Below are 21,676 nucleotides of genomic sequence, written 5' to 3'. Positions count from 1 at the left end.
CATTATCCTGCCCCATGCTACTACATAGTACATAACACGTCATTATCCTGCCCCATGCTACTACATAGTATATAACACGTCATTATCCTGCTCCATGCTACTACTGTACATAGTATATAACACGTCATTATCCTGCCCCATGCTACTACTGTACATAGTATATAACACGTCATTATCCTGCCCCATGCTACTACTGTACATAGTATATAACACGTCATTATCCTGTCCCATGCTACTACATAGCATATAACACGTCATTATCCTGCCCCATGCTACTACTGTACATAGTATATAACACGTCATTATCCTGTCCCATGCTACTACTGTACATTGTATATAACACGTCATTATCCTGCCCCATGCTACTAATGTACATAGCATATAACACGTCATTATCCTGTCCCATGCTACTACTGTACATAGTATATAACACGTCATTATCCTGCCCCATGCTACTAATGTACATAGCATATAACATGTCATTATCCTGCCCCATGCTACTACATAGTATATAGCACGTCATTATCCTGCCCCATGCTACTACTGTACATAGTATATAACACGTCATTATCCTTCCCCATGCTACTACTGTACATAGCATATAACACGTCATTATCCTGCCCCATGCTACTACTGTACATAATATATAACACGTCATTATCCTGCCCCATGCTACTACTGTACATAGCATATAACACGTCATTATCCTGCCCCATGCTACTACTGTACATAGTATATAACACGTCATTATCCTGCCCCATGCTACTACTGTACATAGCATATAACACGTCATTATCCTGCCCCATGCTACTACTGTACATAGCATATAACACGTCATTATCCTGCCCCATGCTACTACTGTACATAGTATATAACACGTCATTATCGTGCCCCATGCTACTACTGTACATAGTATATAACACGTCATTATCCTGCCCCATGCTACTACATAGCATATAACACGTCATTATCCTGCCCCATGCTACTACTGTACATAGCATATAACACGTCATTATCCTGCTCCATGCTACTACTGTACATAGCATATAACACGTCATTATCCTGCCCCATGCTACTACTGTACATAGCATATAACACGTCATTATCCTGCCCCATGCTACTACTGTACATAACATATAACACGTCATTATCGTGCCCCATGCTACTACTGTACATAGTATATAACACGTCATTATCCTGCCCCATTCTACTACTGTACATAGCATATAACACGTCATTATCCTGCCCCATGCTACTACATAGTATATAACACGTCATTATCCTGCCCCATGCTACTACTGTACATAGTATATAACACGTCATTATCCTGCCCCATTCTACTACTGTACATAGTATATAACACGTCATTATCCTGCCCCATGCTACTACTGTACATAGCATATAACACGTCATTATCCTGCCCCATGCTACTACTGTACATAGCATATAACACGTCATTATCCTGCCCCATGCTACTACTGTACATAGTATATAACACGTCATTATCCTGCCCCATGCTGCTACTGTACATAGCATATAACACGTCATTATCCTGCCCCATGCTACTACTGTACATAGCACATAACACGTCATTATCCTGCCCCATGCTACTGTACATAGCATATAGCACGTCATTATCCTGCCCCATGCTACTACTGTACATAGCATATAACACGTCATTATCCTGCCCCATGCTACTACTGTACATAGTATATAACACGTCCTTATCCTGCCCCATTCTACTACTGTACATAGCATATAACACGTCCTTATCCTGCCCCATGCTACTACTGTACATAGCATATAACACGTCATTATCCTGTCCCATGCTACAACTGTACATAGTATATAACACGTCATTATCCTGTCCCATGCTACTACATAGCATATAACACGTCATTATCCTGCCCCATGCTACTACTGTACATAGCATATAACACGTCATTATACTGCCCCATACTGCTATTGTACATAGCATATAACACGTCATTATCCTGCCCCATGCTACTACTGTACATAGTATATAACACGTCATTATCCTGTCCCATGCTACAACTGTACATAGCATATAACACATCATTATCCTGCCCCATTCTACTACTGTACATAGCATATAACACGTCATTATCCTGCCCCATGCTACTACATAGTATATAACACATCATTATCCTGCCCCATGCTACTACTGTACATAGCATATAACACGTCATTATCCTGCCCCATGCTACTACTGTACATAGTATATAACACGTCATTATCCTGCCCCATGCTGCTACTGTACATAGCATATAACACGTCATTATCCTGCCCCATGCTACTACTGTACATAGCATATAACACGTCATTATCCTGCCCCATGCTACTGTACATAGCATATAGCACGTCATTATCCTGCCCCATGCTACTACTGTACATAGCATATAACACGTCATTATCCTGCCCCATGCTACTACTGTACATAGTATATAACACGTCCTTATCCTGCCCCATGCTACTACTGTACATAGTATATAACACGTCATTATCCTGCCCCATGCTACTACTGTACATAGCATATAACACGTCATTATCCTGCCCCATGCTACTACTGTACATAGCATATAACACGTCATTATCCTACCCCATGCTACTACTGTACACAGCATATAACACGTCATTATCCTGCCCCATACTACTACTGTACATAGTATATAACACGTCATTATCCTGCCCCATGCTACTACTGTACATAGTATATAACACGTCCTTATCCTGCCCCATGCTACTACTGTACATAACATATAACACGTCATTATCCTGCCCCATGCTACTACTGTACATAGCATATAACACGTCATTATCCTGCCCCATTCTACTACTGTACATAGCATATAACACATCATTATCCTGCCCCATTCTACTACTGTACATAGCATATAACAAGTCATTATCCTGCCCCATGCTACTACTGTACATAGCATATAACACATCATTATCCTGCCCCATTCTACTACTGTACATAGCATATAACACGTCATTATCCTGCCCCATGCTACTACTGTACATAGTATATAACACGTCATTATCCTGCCCCATGCTACTACTGTACATAGCATATAACACGTCATTATTCTGCCCCATGCTACTACTGTACATAGCATATAACACGTCATTATCCTGCCCCATGCTACTACTGTACATAGTATATAACACGTCATTATACTGCCCCATGCTACTACATAGCATATAACACGTCATTATCCTGCCCCATGCTTCTACTGTACATAGCATATAACACATCATTATCCTGCCCCATGCTACTACTGTACATAGTATATAACACGTCATTATCCTGCCCCATTCTACTACTGTACATAGTATATAACACGTCATTATCCTGCCCCATGCTACTACTGTACATAGCATATAACACGTCATTATCCTGCCCCATACTGCTACTGTACATAGTATATAACACGTCATTATCCTGCCCTATGCTACTACTGTACATAGCATATAACACGTCATTATCCTGCCCCATGCTACTACTGTACATAGCATATAACACGTCATTATCCTGCCCCATGCTACTACATAGTATATAACACGTCATTATCCTGCCCCATGCTACTACTGTACATAGTATATAACACGTCATTATCCTGCCCCATGCTACTACTGTACATAGCATATAACACGTCATTATCATGCCCCATTCTACTACTGTACATAGCATATAACACGTCATTATCCTGCCCCATGCTACTACATAGTATATAACACGTCATTATCCTGCCCCATGCTACTACTGTACATAGCATATAACACGTCATTATCCTGCCCCATGCTTCTACTGTACATAGCATATAACACGTCATTATCCTGTCCCATACTACTACTGTACATAGTATATAACACGTCATTATCCTGCCCCATACTGCTACTGTACATAGCATATAACACGTCATTATCCTGCCCCATGCTACTACTGTACATAGTATATAACACGTCATTATCCTGCCCCATGCTTCTACTGTACATAGTATATAACACGTCATTATCGTGCCCCATACTGCTACTGTACATAGCATATAACACGTCATTATCCTGCCCCATACTGCTACTGTACATAGCATATAACACGTCATTATCCTGCCCCATGCTACTACTGTACATAGTATATAACACGTCATTATCCTGCCCCATACTGCTACTGTACATAGCATATAACACGTCACTATCCTGCCCCATGCTTCTACTGTACATAGCATATAACACGTCATTATCCTGTCCCATACTACTACTGTACATAGTATATAACACGTCATTATCCTGCCCCATACTGCTACTGTACATAGCATATAACACGTCATTATCCTGCCCCATGCTACTACTGTACATAGTATATAACACGTCATTATCCTGCCCCATGCTACTACTGTACATAGTATATAACACGTCATTATCCTGCCCCATGCTTCTACTGTACATAGCATATAACACGTCATTATCCTGCCCCATGCTACTACTGTACATAGCATATAACACGTCATTATCCTGACCCATGCTACTACTGTACATAGCATATAACACGTCATTATCCTGCCCCATACTACTACTGTACATAGCATATAACACGTCATTATCCTGCCCCATGCTACTACTGTACATAGTATATAACACGTCATTATCCTGTCCCATACTACTACTGTACATAGCATATAACACGTCATTATCCTGCCCCATACTACTACAGTACATAGCATATAACACGTCATTATCCTGCCCCATGCTACTACTGTACATAGCATATAACACGTCATTATCCTGTCCCATACTACTACTGTACATAGTATATAACACGTCATTATCCTGTCCCATGCTACTACTGTACATAGCATATAACACGTCATTATACTGCCCCATGCTACTACTGTACATAGTATATAACACGTCATTATCCTGTCCCATACTACTACTGTACATAGCATATAACACGTCATTATCCTGCCCCATACTACTACTGTACATAGCATATAACACGTCATTATCCTGTCCCATGCTACTACTGTACATAGCATATAACACGTCATTATCCTGCCCCATGCTACTACTGTACATAGTATATAACACGTCATTATCCTGCCCCATACTGCTACTGTACATAGCATATAACACGTCACTATCCTGCCCCATGCTTCTACTGTACATAGTATATAACACGTCATTATCCTGTCCCATACTACTACTGTACATAGTATATAACACGTCATTATCCTGCCCCATACTGCTACTGTACATAGCATATAACACGTCATTATCCTGCCCCATGCTACTACTGTACATAGTATATAACACGTCATTATCCTGCCCCATGCTACTACTGTACATAGTATATAACACGTCATTATCCTGCCCCATGCTTCTACTGTACATAGCATATAACACGTCATTATCCTGCCCCATGCTACTACTGTACATAGCATATAACACGTCATTATCCTGACCCATGCTACTACTGTACATAGCATATAACACGTCATTATCCTGCCCCATGCTACTACTGTACATAGCATATAACACGTCATTATCCTGCCCCATGCTACTACTGTACATAGTATATAACACGTCATTATCCTGTCCCATACTACTACTGTACATAGCATATAACACGTCATTATCCTGCCCCATACTACTACAGTACATAGCATATAACACGTCATTATCCTGCCCCATGCTACTACTGTACATAGCATATAACACGTCATTATCCTGTCCCATACTGCTACTGTACATAGTATATAACACGTCATTATCCTGTCCCATGCTACTACTGTACATAGCATATAACACGTCATTATACTGCCCCATGCTACTACTGTACATAGTATATAACACGTCATTATCCTGTCCCATACTACTACTGTACATAGCATATAACACGTCATTATCCTGCCCCATACTACTACTGTACATAGCATATAACACGTCATTATCCTGTCCCATGCTACTACTGTACATAGCATATAACACGTCATTATCCTGCCCCATGCTACTACTGTACATAGTATATAACATGTCATTATCCTGCCCCATACTGCTACTGTACATAGCATATAACACGTCACTATCCTGCCCCATGCTTCTACTGTACATAGCATATAACACGTCATTATCCTGTCCCATACTACTACTGTACATAGTATATAACACGTCATTATCCTGCCCCATACTGCTACTGTACATAGCATATAACACGTCATTATCCTGCCCCATGCTACTACTGTACATAGTATATAACACGTCATTATCCTGCCCCATGCTACTACTGTACATAGTATATAACACGTCATTATCCTGCCCCATGCTTCTACTGTACATAGCATATAACACGTCATTATCCTGCCCCATGCTACTACTGTACATAGCATATAACACGTCATTATCCTGACCCATGCTACTACTGTACATAGCATATAACACGTCATTATCCTGCCCCATGCTACTACTGTACATAGCATATAACACGTCATTATCCTGCCCCATGCTACTACTGTACATAGTATATAACACGTCATTATCCTGTCCCATACTACTACTGTACATAGCATATAACACGTCATTATCCTGCCCCATACTACTACTGTACATAGCATATAACACGTCATTATCCTGCCCCATGCTACTACTGTACATAGCATATAACACGTCCTTATCCTGCCCCATGCTACTACTGTACATAGCATATAACACGTCATTATCCTGCCCCATTCTACTACTGTACATAGCATATAACACGTCATTATCCTGCCCCATGCTACTACTGTACATAGTATATAACACGTCATTATCCTGCCCCATGCTACTACTGTACATAGCATATAACACGTCATTATCCTGCCCCATGCTGCTACTGTACATAGCATATAACACGTCATTATACTGCCCCATGCTACTACTGTACATAGCAAATAACACGTCATTATCCTGCCCCATGCTACTACTGTACATAGCATATAACACGTCATTATCCTGCCCCATGCTACTACTGTACATAGGATATAACACGTCATTATCCTGCCCCATGCTACTACTGTACATAGGATATAACACGTTATTATCCTGTCCCATGCTACTACTGTACATAGCATATAACACGTCATTATCCTGCCCCATTCTACTACTGTACATAGCATATAACAAGTCATTATCCTGCCCCAAGCAACTTCTGTACATAGCATATAACACGTCATTATCCTGTCCCATACTGCTACTGTACATAGTATATAACACGTCATTATCCTGTCCCATGCTACTACTGTACATAGCATATAACACGTCATTATACTGCCCCATGCTACTACTGTACATAGTATATAACACGTCATTATCCTGTCCCATACTACTACTGTACATAGCATATAACACGTCATTATCCTGCCCATGCTACTACTGTACATAGCATATAACACGTCATTATCCTGCCCCATGCTACTACTGTACATAGCATATAACACGTCATTATCCTGCCCCATGCTACTACTGTACATAGTATATAACACGTCATTATCCTGTCCCATGCTACTACTGTACATAGCATATAACACGTCATTATCCTGCCCCATACTGCTACTGTACATAGTATATAACACGTCATTATCCTGCCCCATGCTACTACTGTACATAGCATATAACACGTCATTATCCTGCCCCATGCTACTACTGTACATAGCATATAACACGTCATTATCCTGCCCCATGCTACTACTGTACATAGCATATAACACGTCATTATCCTGCCCCATGCTACTACTGTACATAGCATATAACACGTCATTATCCTGCCCCATGCTACTACTGTACATAGCATATAACACGTCATTATCCTGCCCCATGCTTCTACTGTACATAGCATATAACACATCATTATCCTGCCCCATGCTACTACATAGTATATAACACGTCATTATCCTGCCCCATGCTACTACATAGTATATAACACGTCATTATCCTGCCCCATGCTACTACATAGTATATAACACGTCATTATCCTGCCCCATGCTACTACATAGTATATACTGTAGCACGTCATTATCCTGCCCCATGCTACTACATAGTATATAACACGTCATTATCCTGCCCCATACTACTACTGTACATAGCATATGACACGTCATTATCCTGCCCCATGCTACTACTGTACATAGCATATAACACGTCATTATCCTGCCCCATGCTACTACTGTACATAGCATATAACACGTCATTATCCTGCCCCATGCTACTACTGTACATAGTATATAACACATCATTATCCTGCCCCATTCTACTACTGTACATAGCATATAACACGTCATTATCCTGCCCCATGCTACTACATAGTATATAACACGTCATTATCCTGCCCCATGCTACTACATAGTATATAACACGTCATTATCCTGCCCCATGCTACTACAAAGTATATACTGTAGCACGTCATTATCCTGCCCCATGCTACTACATAGTATATAACACGTCATTATCCTGCCTCATGCTACTACTGTACATAGCATATAACACGTCATTATCCTGCCCCATGCTACTACTGTACATAGTATATAACACGTCATTATCCTGCCCCATGCTACTACTGTACATAGTATATAACACGTCATTATCCTGCCCCATGCTACTACTGTACATAACATATAACACGTCATTATCCTGCCCCATGCTACTACTGTACATAGCATATAACACGTCATTATCCTGCCCCATGCTACTACATAGCATATAACACGTCATTATCCTGCCCCATGCTAATACATAGCATATAACACGTCATTATCCTGCCCCATGCTACTACATAGTATATAACACGTCATTATCCTGCCCCATGCTAATACATAGTATATAACACGTCATTATCCTGCCCCATGCTACTACATAGTATATAACACGTCATTATCCTGCCCCATGCTACTACATAAGATATAACACTTCTATATTATCGTCCCACGTGGTGAGAAACGTGGCAGGGACAGCACAGTACCACATGAAGGGAATGTGCAACAACAGGTCAGGAACAGCAGAAGGACTGATTAGATCCAGTCCAGGTTTTCCTAAAGATCTGCTGGAATCAAGGTTTGACTAATTAACATCACTTGTGGTTTCCTGTTTAAAGTCTGTTCAGAGCACAGGGTCATGGTCCCAATGCCAGTTAGTGGCTGGGCAATAGGCTTGGGGAATGGGGCCAATGATAGGGACCCTGGAATATTATACCCACACTGCTGAATACCTGCCATGCTGGTGTATGTGATTGCTGTCTGTAATGTACATATCTATGGTATTATACAGACTCTATGATCCTGCATGTACTGTATCTGTTGCTGTGAGTGAGATGTATCCCTGACGCTGTGGTGAGGCTGTGAAGGAATGATATCAGTGGCAAAAGGCATCTTATTCTCCACAGCAAGTAATGTACATTGGAGCCATATTAGTTCCCCGTGTCCGATCTTGCTATTCCCGTGTGTCTGTATTCCCAGGGCTCCAGCTATGGGATTACCCTGTATATGTTATGCTGTTATTCTTATATGAAAGGTGACCAACCATTCTCCTTTAGGGACAGTCTTTCTGTTGTAAGTTCTGTCCTCCCTCAAACAGTGTCCCCCTTTACTGCCCATAATTACATTGCTGCGGCGGTGGCAGCTTCCATGGTCAGACCTCTCTGGTGGCACAGTGTCCCCCTTTATTGCCCATAATAACATTGCTGCGGCGGTGGTGGAATCCGCGGTCAGACCTCTCTGGTGGCACAGTGTCCCCCTTTATTGCCCATAATAACATTGCTGCGGCGGTGGTGGAATCCGCGGTCAGACCTCTCTGGTGGCACAGTGTCCTCCTTTATTACCCATAATAACATTGCTGCGGAGGTGGTGGAATCCGCGGTCAGACCTCTCTGGTGGCACAGTGTCCTCCTTTATTACCCATAATAACATTGCTGCGGAGGTGGTGAAATCCGCGGTCAGACCTCTCTGGTGGCACAGTGTCCCCCTTTATTGCCCATAATAACATTGCTGCGGAGGTGGTGGAATCCGCGGTCAGACCTCTCTGGTGGCACAGCGTCCCCCTTTACTGCCCATAATAACATTGCTGCGGCGGTGGCAGCTTCCATGGTCAGACCTCTCTGGTGGCACAGTGTCCTCCTTTATTACCCATAATAACATTGCTGCGGCGGTGGTGGAATCCGCGGTCAAACCTCTCTGGTGGCACAGCATCCCCCTTTACTGCCCATAATAACATTGCTGCGGAGGTGGTGGAATCCGCGGTCAGACCTCTCTGGTGGCACAGTGTCCCCCTTTATTGGCCATAATTACATTGCTGCGGAGGTGGTGGAATCCGCGGTCAGACCTCTCTGGTGGCACAGTGTCCCCCTTTACTGCCCATAATAACATTGCTGCGGCGGTGGCAGCTTCCATGGTCAGACCTCTCTGGTGGCACAGTGTCCTCCTTTACTGCCCATAATAACATTGCTGCGGCGGTGGCACCATCTGCGGTCAGACCTCTCTGGTGGCACAGTGTCCGCCTTTACTGCCCATAATAACATTGCTGCGGCGGTGGCAGCTTCTGCGGTCAGACCTCTCTGGTGGCACAGTGTCCCCCTTTACTGCCCATAATAACATTGCTGCGGCGGTGGCACCATCTGCGGTCAGACCTCTCTGGTGGCACAGTGTCCCCCTTTACTGCCCATAATAACATTGCTGCGGCGGTGGCAGCTTCCATGGTCAGACCTCTCTGGTGTCACAGTGTCCCCCTTTGTTGCCCATAATTACATTGCTGCGGCGGTGGCAGCTTCCATGGTCAGACCTCTCTGGTGGCACAGCGTCCTCCTTTATTACCCATAATAACATTGCTGCGGCGGTGGCGCCATCTGCGGTCAGACCTCTCTGGTGGCACAGTGTCCTCCTTTATTACCCATAATAACATTGCTGCGGAGGTGGTGGAATCCGCGGTCAGACCTCTCTGGTGGCACAGTGTCCTCCTTTACTGCCCATAATAACATTGCTGCGGCGGTGCCAGCTTCCATGGTCAGACCTCTCTGGTGGCACAGTGTCCTCCTTTATTACCCATAATAACATTGCTGCGGCAGTGGCAGCTTCTGCGGTCAGACCTCTCTGGTGGCACAGTGTCCCCCTTTACTGCCCATAATAACATTGCTGCGGCGGTGGCAGCTTCCATGGTCAGACCTCTCTGGTGGCACAGTGTCCTCCTTTATTACCCATAATAACATTGCTGCGGAGGTGGCGGAATCCGCGGTCAGACCTCTCTGGTGGCACAGTGTCCTCCTTTATTACCCATAATAACATTGCTGCGGAGGTGGCGGAATCCGCGGTCAGACCTCTCTGGTGGCACAGTGTCCTCCTTTATTACCCATAATAACATTGCTGCGGCAGTGGCAGCTTCTGCGGTCAGACCTCTCTGGTGGCACAGTGTCCCCCTTTACTGCCCATAATAACATTGCTGCGGCGGTGGCAGCTTCCATGGTCAGACCTCTCTGGTGGCACAGCATCCCCCTTTATTACCCATAATAACATTGCTGCGGAGGTGGTGGAATCCGCGGTCAGACCTCTCTGGTGGCACAGTGTCCTCCTTTATTACCCATAATAATATTGCTGCGGCGGTGGCAGCTTCCATGGTCAGACCTCTCTGGTGGCACAGCATCCCCCTTTATTACCCATAATAACATTGCTGCGGAGGTGGTGGAATCCGCGGTCAGACCTCTCTGGTGGCACAGTGTCCTCCTTTATTACCCATAATAACATTGCTGCGGCGGTGGCACCATCTGCGGTCAGACCTCTCTGATGGCACAGTGTCCCCCTTTACTGCCCATAATAACATTGCTGCGGCGGTGGCACCATCTGCGGTCAGACCTCTCTGATGGCACAGTGTCCCCCTTTACTGCCCATAATAACATTGCTGCGGCGGTGGCACCATCTGCGGTCAGACCTCTCTGATGGCACAGTGTCCCCCTTTACTGCCCATAATAACATTGCTGCGGCGGTGGCACCATCTGCGGTCAGACCTCTCTGGTGGCACAGTGTCCCCCTTTACTGCCCATAATAACATTGCTGCGGCGGTGGCACCATCTGCGGTCAGACCTCTCTGATGGCACAGTGTCCCCCTTTACTGCCCATAATAACATTGCTGCGGCGGTGGCAGCTTCCATGGTCAGACCTCTCTGGTGGCACAGTGTCCTCCTTTATTACCCATAATAACATTGCTGCGGAGGTGGCGGAATCCGCGGTCAGACCTCTCTGGTGGCACAGCGTCCTCCTTTATTGCCCATAATAACATTGCTGCGGAGGTGGTGGAATCCGCGGTCAGACCTCTATGGTGGCACAGCATCCCCCTTTATTACCCATAATAACATTGCTGCGGCGGTGGCAGCTTCCATGGTCAGACCTCTCTGGTGGCACAGCATCCCCCTTTATTACCCATAATAACATTGCTGCGGAGGTGGTGGAATCCGCGGTCAGACCTCTCTGGTGGCACAGTGTCCTCCTTTATTACCCATAATAACATTGCTGCGGCGGTGGCACCATCTGCGGTCAGACCTCTCTGATGGCACAGTGTCCCCCTTTACTGCCCATAATAACATTGCTGCGGCGGTGGCACCATCTGCGGTCAGACCTCTCTGATGGCACAGTGTCCCCCTTTACTGCCCATAATAACATTGCTGCGGCGGTGGCACCATCTGCGGTCAGACCTCTCTGGTGGCACAGTGTCCCCCTTTACTGCCCATAATAACATTGCTGCGGCGGTGGCACCATCTGCGGTCAGACCTCTCTGATGGCACAGTGTCCCCCTTTACTGCCCATAATAACATTGCTGCGGCGGTGGCAGCTTCCATGGTCAGACCTCTCTGGTGTCACAGTGTCCCCCTTTGTTGCCCATAATTACATTGCTGCGGCGGTGGCACCATCTGCGGTCAGACCTCTCTGATGGCACAGTGTCCCCCTTTACTGCCCATAATAACATTGCTGCGGCGGTGGCACCATCTGCGGTCAGACCTCTCTGATGGCACAGTGTCCCCCTTTACTGCCCATAATAACATTGCTGCGGCGGTGGCACCATCTGCGGTCAGACCTCTCTGATGGCACAGTGTCCCCCTTTACTGCTCATAATAACATTGCTGCGGCGGTGGCACCATCTGCGGTCAGACCTCTCTGGTGGCACAGTGTCCCCCTTTACTGCCCATAATAACATTGCTGCGGCGGTGGCACCATCTGCGGTCAGACCTCTCTGATGGCACAGTGTCCCCCTTTACTGCCCATAATAACATTGCTGCGGCGGTGGCAGCTTCCATGGTCAGACCTCTCTGGTGGCACAGTGTCCTCCTTTATTACCCATAATAACATTGCTGCGGAGGTGGCGGAATCCGCGGTCAGACCTCTCTGGTGGCACAGCGTCCTCCTTTATTGCCCATAATAACATTGCTGCGGAGGTGGTGGAATCCGCGGTCAGACCTCTATGGTGGCACAGCATCCCCCTTTATTACCCATAATAACATTGCTGCGGCGGTGGCAGCTTCCATGGTCAGACCTCTCTGGTGGCACAGCATCCCCCTTTATTACCCATAATAACATTGCTGCGGAGGTGGTGGAATCCGCGGTCAGACCTCTCTGGTGGCACAGTGTCCTCCTTTATTACCCATAATAACATTGCTGCGGCGGTGGCACCATCTGCGGTCAGACCTCTCTGATGGCACAGTGTCCCCCTTTACTGCCCATAATAACATTGCTGCGGCGGTGGCACCATCTGCGGTCAGACCTCTCTGATGGCACAGTGTCCCCCTTTACTGCCCATAATAACATTGCTGCGGCGGTGGCACCATCTGCGGTCAGACCTCTCTGGTGGCACAGTGTCCCCCTTTACTGCCCATAATAACATTGCTGCGGCGGTGGCACCATCTGCGGTCAGACCTCTCTGATGGCACAGTGTCCCCCTTTACTGCCCATAATAACATTGCTGCGGCGGTGGCAGCTTCCATGGTCAGACCTCTCTGGTGTCACAGTGTCCCCCTTTGTTGCCCATAATTACATTGCTGCGGCGGTGGCACCATCTGCGGTCAGACCTCTCTGATGGCACAGTGTCCGCCTTTACTGCCCATAATAACATTGCTGCAGCGGTGGCAGCTTCCATGGTCAGATCTCTGTGGTGGCACAGTGTCCCCCTTTATTGCCCATAATAACATTGCTGCGGCGGTGGCGGAATCCGCGGTCAGACCTCTCTGGTGGCACAGCGTCCCCCTTTACTGCCCATAATAACATTGCTGCGGCGGTGGCAGCTTCTGCGGTCAGACCTCTCTGGTGGCACAGTGTCCTCCTTTATTGCCCATAATAACATTGCTGCGGAGGTGGTGGAATCCGCGGTCAGACCTCTCTGGTGGCACAGCGTCCCCCTTTACTGCCCATAATAACATTGCTGCGGCGGTGGCAGCTTCTGCGGTCAGACCTCTCTGGTGGCACAGTGTCCCCCTTTATTGCCCATAATAACATTGCTGCGGCGGTGGCGGAATCCGCGGTCAGACCTCTCTGGTGGCACAGCGTCCCCCTTTACTGCCCATAATAACATTGCTGCGGCGGTGGTGGAATCCGCGGTCAGACCTCTCTGGTGGCACAGCACTGTTGTGCAGAAGCCCTGACCACAGCCATAATATAATAGCCATGTGAGAACTGCTGCGTATTAGGGTCCAGCTAGCTGCGCAGCACGCCCAGCCCAGGCTCTTTCGCAGAGGTGGAGGTAAGAGACAGCTCAGGGCACAGTGACCATATCGGAGATGGGAGCAGCAGAGAATGGAGAAGGTGGGGTGTGGGGAGAAGTGTCAGTTCTCATATGGCTATTATTTTTCACTGATGGTATTTGTAGGCCATGACCCCTTGCTGCCAGGCCACGCCCTCAAACTGCCGGCACGTGTCTATATTGATGTCCCTCCTGCAATGGATTAGAAGATGGGAGGTATGGGATGCTGGGGGCCCAAAGCATATGCGTACACCTAGGCCTTTGAGTCGCTAGTTCTGCCACTGGCCACCCTGCCAATACCATCACTGCCCACCCTGTTTGTCCCGCCACTGCCCACCCTGCCAGTCCTGCCACTGCCCACCCTGCCAGTCCTGCCACTGCCCTACCTGCCAGTCCCACCACTGCCCAACCTGCCAGTCCCACCACTGCCCAACCTGCCAGGACAGCTGTGGGAGGTAGGAGGGGGAGACCTGATACCGAACAAACCATTCATGTAGCTGTACAACCCCCTCCCCCCGCAGTTGAGCACAGCATTATGGGATGTGCAGGTCAGCTCCTCATGTTAGTCACTGACGTTTGCTCTGCTCGTGTAGATACCTCCTGTGCATTACCTGTGTGGAGCTATTGGGGTGTAAATGCTTTGTGGAACTACATCTGCTACAAGGACGGTGGCCATCAGGGCTCCTACCTGCCTACGTGCTGCCTGTACCTCTGTGTCCAGTGTAGTACATAGGTTTTGTGCAGTGAAAAATAAACCAGCACTTTGGTTTCACAGGATCTGTGTGTGGTGATTAGAAGAACCTCGTATCCTCACAAGGGGGAGACCATTTATGGTACATGGACTATGATCTTTCCCACATCTTACCTTTTATAAGCATCAAAATTTGTCCCGTCCACCCATTTCCAGATGCCATCCAGATCCGTGAGTCCGATCCATGTTCTGATCTCCTGGGACATCTGAGATACAAAGTCCTTCATGTAGAGAATACATAGAGATTAGTACATAGATAATCCACATTACACATACAGTACTGTACCTGGTCATTCTAACTAACATTACCCCATCCCACATACAGTAGTGTACCTGGCCACTTCAACGTACATTACCCCATCCCACATACAGTACTGTACCTGGTCATTCTAACTAACATTACCCCATCCCACATACAGTAGTGTACCTGGCCACTATAACATACATTACCCCATCCCACATACAGTACTGTACCTGGTCACTATAACGTACATTACCCCATCGCACATACAGTACTGTACCTGGTCATTCTAACTAACATTACCCCATCCCACATACAGTAGTGTACCTGGCCACTTCAACGTACACTTCCCCCCACATACAGTACTGTACCTGGCCACTATAACTTACATTACTCCATCCCACATACAGTACTGTACCTGGCTACTATAACATACATTACCCCATCCCACATACAGTACTGTACCTGGCCACTATAACATACATTACTCCATCCCACATACAGTAGTGTACCTGGCCACTATAACGTACATTACCCCATCGCACATACAGTACTGTACCTGGCCACTATAACTTACATTACTCCATCCCACATACAGTACTGTACCTGGCTACTATAACATACATTACCCCATCCCACATACAGTACTGTACCTGGCCACTATAACTTACATTACCCCATCCCACATAGTACTGTACCTGGTCACTATAACGTACATAACCCCATCGCACATACAGTACTGTACCTGGCCACTCTAACGTACATTACCCCATCCCACGTACAGGTCTCCCAAAGATACTTTGGTACTTCTTTACTTTCACGGCGCCAGCATGGCGCCGCGCGTACTTCCGGGTTACGCTCGCCACTAACTAAGTAAAATAAACGAAGTTAACGCCATGCCAACATGGATAGTTCATACCTCCACTATCCATGTTGGCATGGAGTTGATTTTAATTAGCGTGGCGAGCGTAGCGAGCCACCGAGCCCGCAGCGTGGGCGTGCGAAGCGAGCCCCGCAAGGGGACTCTGACGCGCGGCGCCATACTGGCGCCGTGAAAGTACAGAAGTACCGATACTTCTACACCTGTCTCTGTGCTCTGCTCCACCACAGTTACTTATACACCTGTCTCTGTGCTCTGCTCCCCCACAGTTACTAATACACCCGTCTCTGTGCTCTGCTCCCCCACAGTTACTTATACACCCGTCTCTGTGCTCTGCTCCCCCACAGTTACTTATACACCCGTCTCTGTGCTCTGCTCCCCCACAGTTACTTATACACCCGTCTCTGTGCTCTGCTCCCCCACAGTTACTCATACACCCGTCTCTGTGCTCTGCTCCCCCACAGTTACTCATACACCCGTCTCTGTGCTCTGCTCCCCCACAGTTACTTATACACCCGTCTCCGTGCTCTGCTCCCCCACAGTTACTTATACACCCGTCTCTGTGCTCTGCTCCCCACAGTTACTTATACACCCGTCTCTGTGCTCTGTTCCCCCACAGTTACTTATACACCCGTCTCTGTGCTCTGCTCCCCCACAGTTACTTATACACCTGTCTCTGTACTCTGTGATTTTATTTCCCCATCTAGTGAACATTCAGGCACCTTCCAGCTCCCCTCTTTCCCCATTATATCTGTTCTCCTCACCTGCTCCTCACCTACTCACCTGCTCCCCACCTGCCCCCCACCTACTCACCTGCCCCCCACCTGCCCCCCACCTCCTCGCCTGCTCCCCACCTCCTCGCCTGCCCCCACCTACTCACCTGCTCCCCACCTACTCACCTGCTCCCCACCTGCCCCCCACCTACTCACCTGCCCCCCACCTGCCCCCCACCTACTCACCTGCCCCCCACCTCCTCGCCTGCTCCCCACCTCCTCGCCTGCCCCCACCTACTCGCCTGCCCCCCACCTACTCGCCTGCCCCCCACCTCCTCGCCTGCTCCCCACCTCCTCACCTGCTCCCCACCTCCTCACCTGCTCCCCACCTACTCGCCTGCTCCCCACCACCTCACCTGCTCCCCACCTCCTCACCTGCTCCCCACCTCCTCGCCTGCCCCCCACCTCCTCGCCTGCTCCCCACCTACTCGCCTGCTCCTCACCTCCTCGCCTGCTCCTCACCTCCTCGCCTGCCCCCCACCTCCTCGCCTGCTCCCCACCTACTCGCCTGCTCCCCACCTCCTCACCTGCTCCCCACCTCCTCACCTGCTCCCCACCTCCTCGCCTGCCCCCCACCTCGTCTCCTGCCCCCCACCTCCTCGCCTGCTCCCCACCTACTCGCCTGCTCCCCACCTCCTCGCCTGCTCCTCACCTCCTCGCCTGCTCCTCACCTCCTCGCCTGCTCCCCACCTCCTCGCCTGCCCCCCACCTCCTCGCTGCTCCCCACCTCCTCGCTGCTCCCCACCTCCTCGCCTGCCCCCCACCTCCTCACCTGCTCCCCACCTACTCACCTGCTCCCCACCTCCTCACCTGCCCCCCACCTCCTCACCTGCTCCTCCTTGCTGGTAATTACGACCAGATGAGACTTTCTATCCTCACAGTCTTTCTTGGCTCCATCCCATGCTCTCCTTGTCCTGGATAGATAATAGCAGCCCCCTGCATAGTGGGTCCAGTCCAGGCTGCAGAGAGGATCCTGTGTCCCTGCAGGAATATATAACAGTTGAGGACAGGGTCTTGCACATGGTAGGTGGCTGGTAAATGAGGTTCTATTGTGTCTCAGACACCTAAATGTGCAATGTATAGTAACTATAGATGTGCGGGACTAATGTCCTTTAAACACCTGAATGGTAAAGAGTCGAAGTGAGAGCTGACTCGGTTCTGATAGCCAAGATAATGTAAGTTCCTAGAATGCACCAAAACATCATCTTCCATTGCATGTCATAGGATATGAGTTACATGTACAGTTCATCCCTTGTGATTGGCCCCACTGCACACTGGAGGCCGGAGGGAGAGAGTGTGCCATCTGGGTACAATACTCATTAGGGGCAATGAACAGAATGCTGTAACATTGTCGCACTGTGCTGAATGTTCATTGCGTGCAGTTGCTGCAGCTCTGTGAGGTACAACAAAGTAATATAAAACACAACTTTATAACACCACATAGATTGCAGCACACTTACATTTAAGCCTACTGGGGCATTTTTTATCAAATAAATAAATAAATAAATAAATAAAGATTAATGTTTTTAGGTTGCCATCTTTAAACTCAGGGCCTCTGAATTAGTTTGTTGTGGATTTTTGTGTTTTTAAAAACTATTGTCATTGTTATATTGGGGTGCCACCCTTATACTAGGAACCCATATGGATGAAGAGACAGAAGAGCAGGAGTAGCAACCCAGTACTAGCACTGCTGCTACTATAGCAGTCTTACAATTTGTAGCATTTCAACATTTAAAGTGGTCCAGGAAAAAGAATGTTAAGACAGGGCACCTGAAACCTAAACAGTCTTTCACAAAATTAAAGACAAAAGTATCAATTAACAATAAAAGTAAATTGTTACTGTAAAAAAAGCATAACATTGTCAAAATGCCATACACTACATGCACTGACCAGGGACTGCCTGTCCTTTCTTTTCTAATATGCTCCTGCTACTGATGCTTCATGCACAAGAAAGCCAAACACATTCAAGCTTCCTCTGAAACCTCACAAGCAACATCATCTCTCTGCATCAAGGTGGTCATACACTGCTGCCTTTTCTCACAGTGTTCAATTCCACTTGAACCGTCTGGGTTTTCACCTGGTATGTATCCCATACAACCCCATTCCCCTGCTGATGAGAGGGGGTCCATATCAGAGGTCGGACATGCAGCAGGTCTAACCTCTGACTAGGATTCGATGCGCACAGGATCATGCATCATATTGGATGTCAAATGCATCCGATTTTTTTCGTCAGAATCGGGTGAAAAGTGACTAAATCAGACTAGCGTATGGGGGCCGTAAGTCCAGGGGCGTCTTTTCGTATGGGCTTAATGGGCACTTGCCCGGGGGCCCCAGGTGTATAAGGGCCCTATGCTGATAGCTGAGGATCCCCTTTTTCCAGGGATACCAGAATTTAGCAAATCGGTCCTGGGGAACTGGAGATATCCAACTTCAAAGCAGCAGTCCACATCCGACCTGTTAATTGCAATTCCCAGTCAAATCTCTCACGTTCGCTCTGACAGAGTTTTTCTGAGAGTATATTCCAAAAGCTGGGACTCTCCCCTTTCTGCTGACACTAGCGGCTTGTCTCTATCATGCCCTGAACCAGAGCTATCAGCCTTCCAGCAGCCGGTCCCTGCTCCAGCTCCAAACGTCTGGTGCAGTGGCGTAACTAGAGAGGGTGCAGGGGGTGCAGTTGCTATGGGGCCCGGCAGCTGGGGAGGGGGGGGGGGGGGCTACCCCCTGCACCATTCAGATGTGTTTCATTTTTTTAAATATAATTATCTTGCAGCCGGCGGGACATCATAGCCAGCTCACCGTTAGCAGGGGGCGGATGGGCAGCTGTGTGACTGTGGGTCCGGGTCAACGCAGATGCTGACCAGTAGATGGTGCTGGGGTCTGGGTCCCCCCCCCCCCCGCGGCCTGTGCGAGGGTCGGCTAATGCCAGGCAGTGGCATGTGCAACGGGGGGAGGAGGGGTCCGGGTGACGTTGATGCCGGACAGCAGCTAGCAGGGATTTTGGGGGACCACAGCGCTGATGCTGGGCAGCAGCCTGTACAGCGGGCGGGTCCGGGCGGGTCCGGGTGCCGCGGATACTGGGCAAGGGGGGTGGTGTCCAGGTGGCCAGCGCAGGCGGGGTATTCTACACAGGGGCCAGTTGAGATGACAATGGCACAGCCAGGACACACAGTTACCGCAAACGAAGGGCTGAGGTCAGGTGGTAACTCTGTTTCTGGTCTGCCAGCATAACCAGATAGCCTGACAGCCAGGAGGCTTCAGAAGAGCAGCTGCAGGCAGTCTGAGGTGACTAAATGTTGGTGATTATGTAATTATCCCACTTATACTGCATGTACAGTATCATTTCAAAATATTTATCATATGTATATATGTAATTGGTGATTACTGGTAATGGTTACTAGAGCGTTACTGTCGCCTGGCGTCTCACTATCCCCTCCCTACCCCCTAGTGTCTCCCTCCCCACCACCTAGCGTCTCACTATCCCCTCCATACCACCTAGTGTCTCCATCCCCACCCTCTAGTGTCTCTCTATCCCCTCCCCACCACCTAGCGTCTCTATCCCCTCCCCACCCTCTAGTGTCTCTCTATCCCCTCCCCACCACCTAGCGTCTCTATCCCCTCCCCACCCTCTAGTGTCTCTCTATCCCCTCCCCACCACCTAGCATCTCACTATCCCCTCCCCACTGTCTAGTGTCTCTCTATCCCCTCCCCACTGTCTAGAATCTCACTATCCCCTCCCCACTGTCTAGTGTCCCCTCCCCAACATCTAGTGTCTCTCTATCCCCTCCCCACCCCCTAGTGTCTCTCTATCCCCTCCCCACCCCCTAGTGTCTCCCTCCCCACTGTCTAGTGTCTCTCTATCCCCTCGCAACCACATAGCATCTCACTATCCCCTCCACTTAGCGTCTCATTGATGCAAAGACAGCTACGCTAATATTAGATCTGAGCCCAAATCCCCCATCACTGCATTTCATTTAGACAGTCCATTGTACTCCTGCCAGTGCGGGGTGACACTTCTCAGAACCCTAGACAAGACCATAACCTACTGCCATCCCCCCCTCCAACACCCGCACTACCACCAATACCTACTGTCTCCCCCCCAACACCCGCACTACCACCAATACCTACTGCCCTCCCCCCAACACCCGCACTACCACCAATACCTACTGCCTCCCCCCCGACACCCGCACTACCACGTTTACCTACTGCCTCCCCCCCCCGACACCTGCACTATCACCAATCCCTACTGCCCTCCCTCCAACACCCGCACTACC

At 48.2% G+C, this 21,676-nt stretch overlaps 1 protein-coding gene across 2 annotated transcripts in view; it reads right to left on the bottom strand.

Moving 5' to 3' along the window:
* The window catches only part of LOC146076064 (C-type lectin domain family 10 member A-like), a 155,453-nt gene that overhangs the window by 4,092 nt on the left and 129,685 nt on the right, over positions 1-21,676 (bottom strand). For both annotated transcript variants that reach the window (XM_083185886.1, XM_083185887.1), the window contains 2 exons: positions 18,235-18,386; positions 15,626-15,732 (listed from right to left, as the gene is read on the bottom strand). In XM_083185886.1, the coding sequence (XP_083042012.1) occupies positions 15,626-15,732; positions 18,235-18,386 (259 nt within the window). The remainder of the gene's footprint in view (positions 1-15,625; positions 15,733-18,234; positions 18,387-21,676) is intronic.

Source organism: Crinia signifera, chromosome 4 (assembly GCF_055691185.1).
Source record: "Crinia signifera chromosome 4, ASM5569118v1, whole genome shotgun sequence".
Taxonomy (NCBI): domain Eukaryota; kingdom Metazoa; phylum Chordata; class Amphibia; order Anura; family Myobatrachidae; genus Crinia; species Crinia signifera.
Note: the sequence above shows the minus strand (reverse complement) of the source record. Positions and strands in the feature narration are given on the sequence as shown.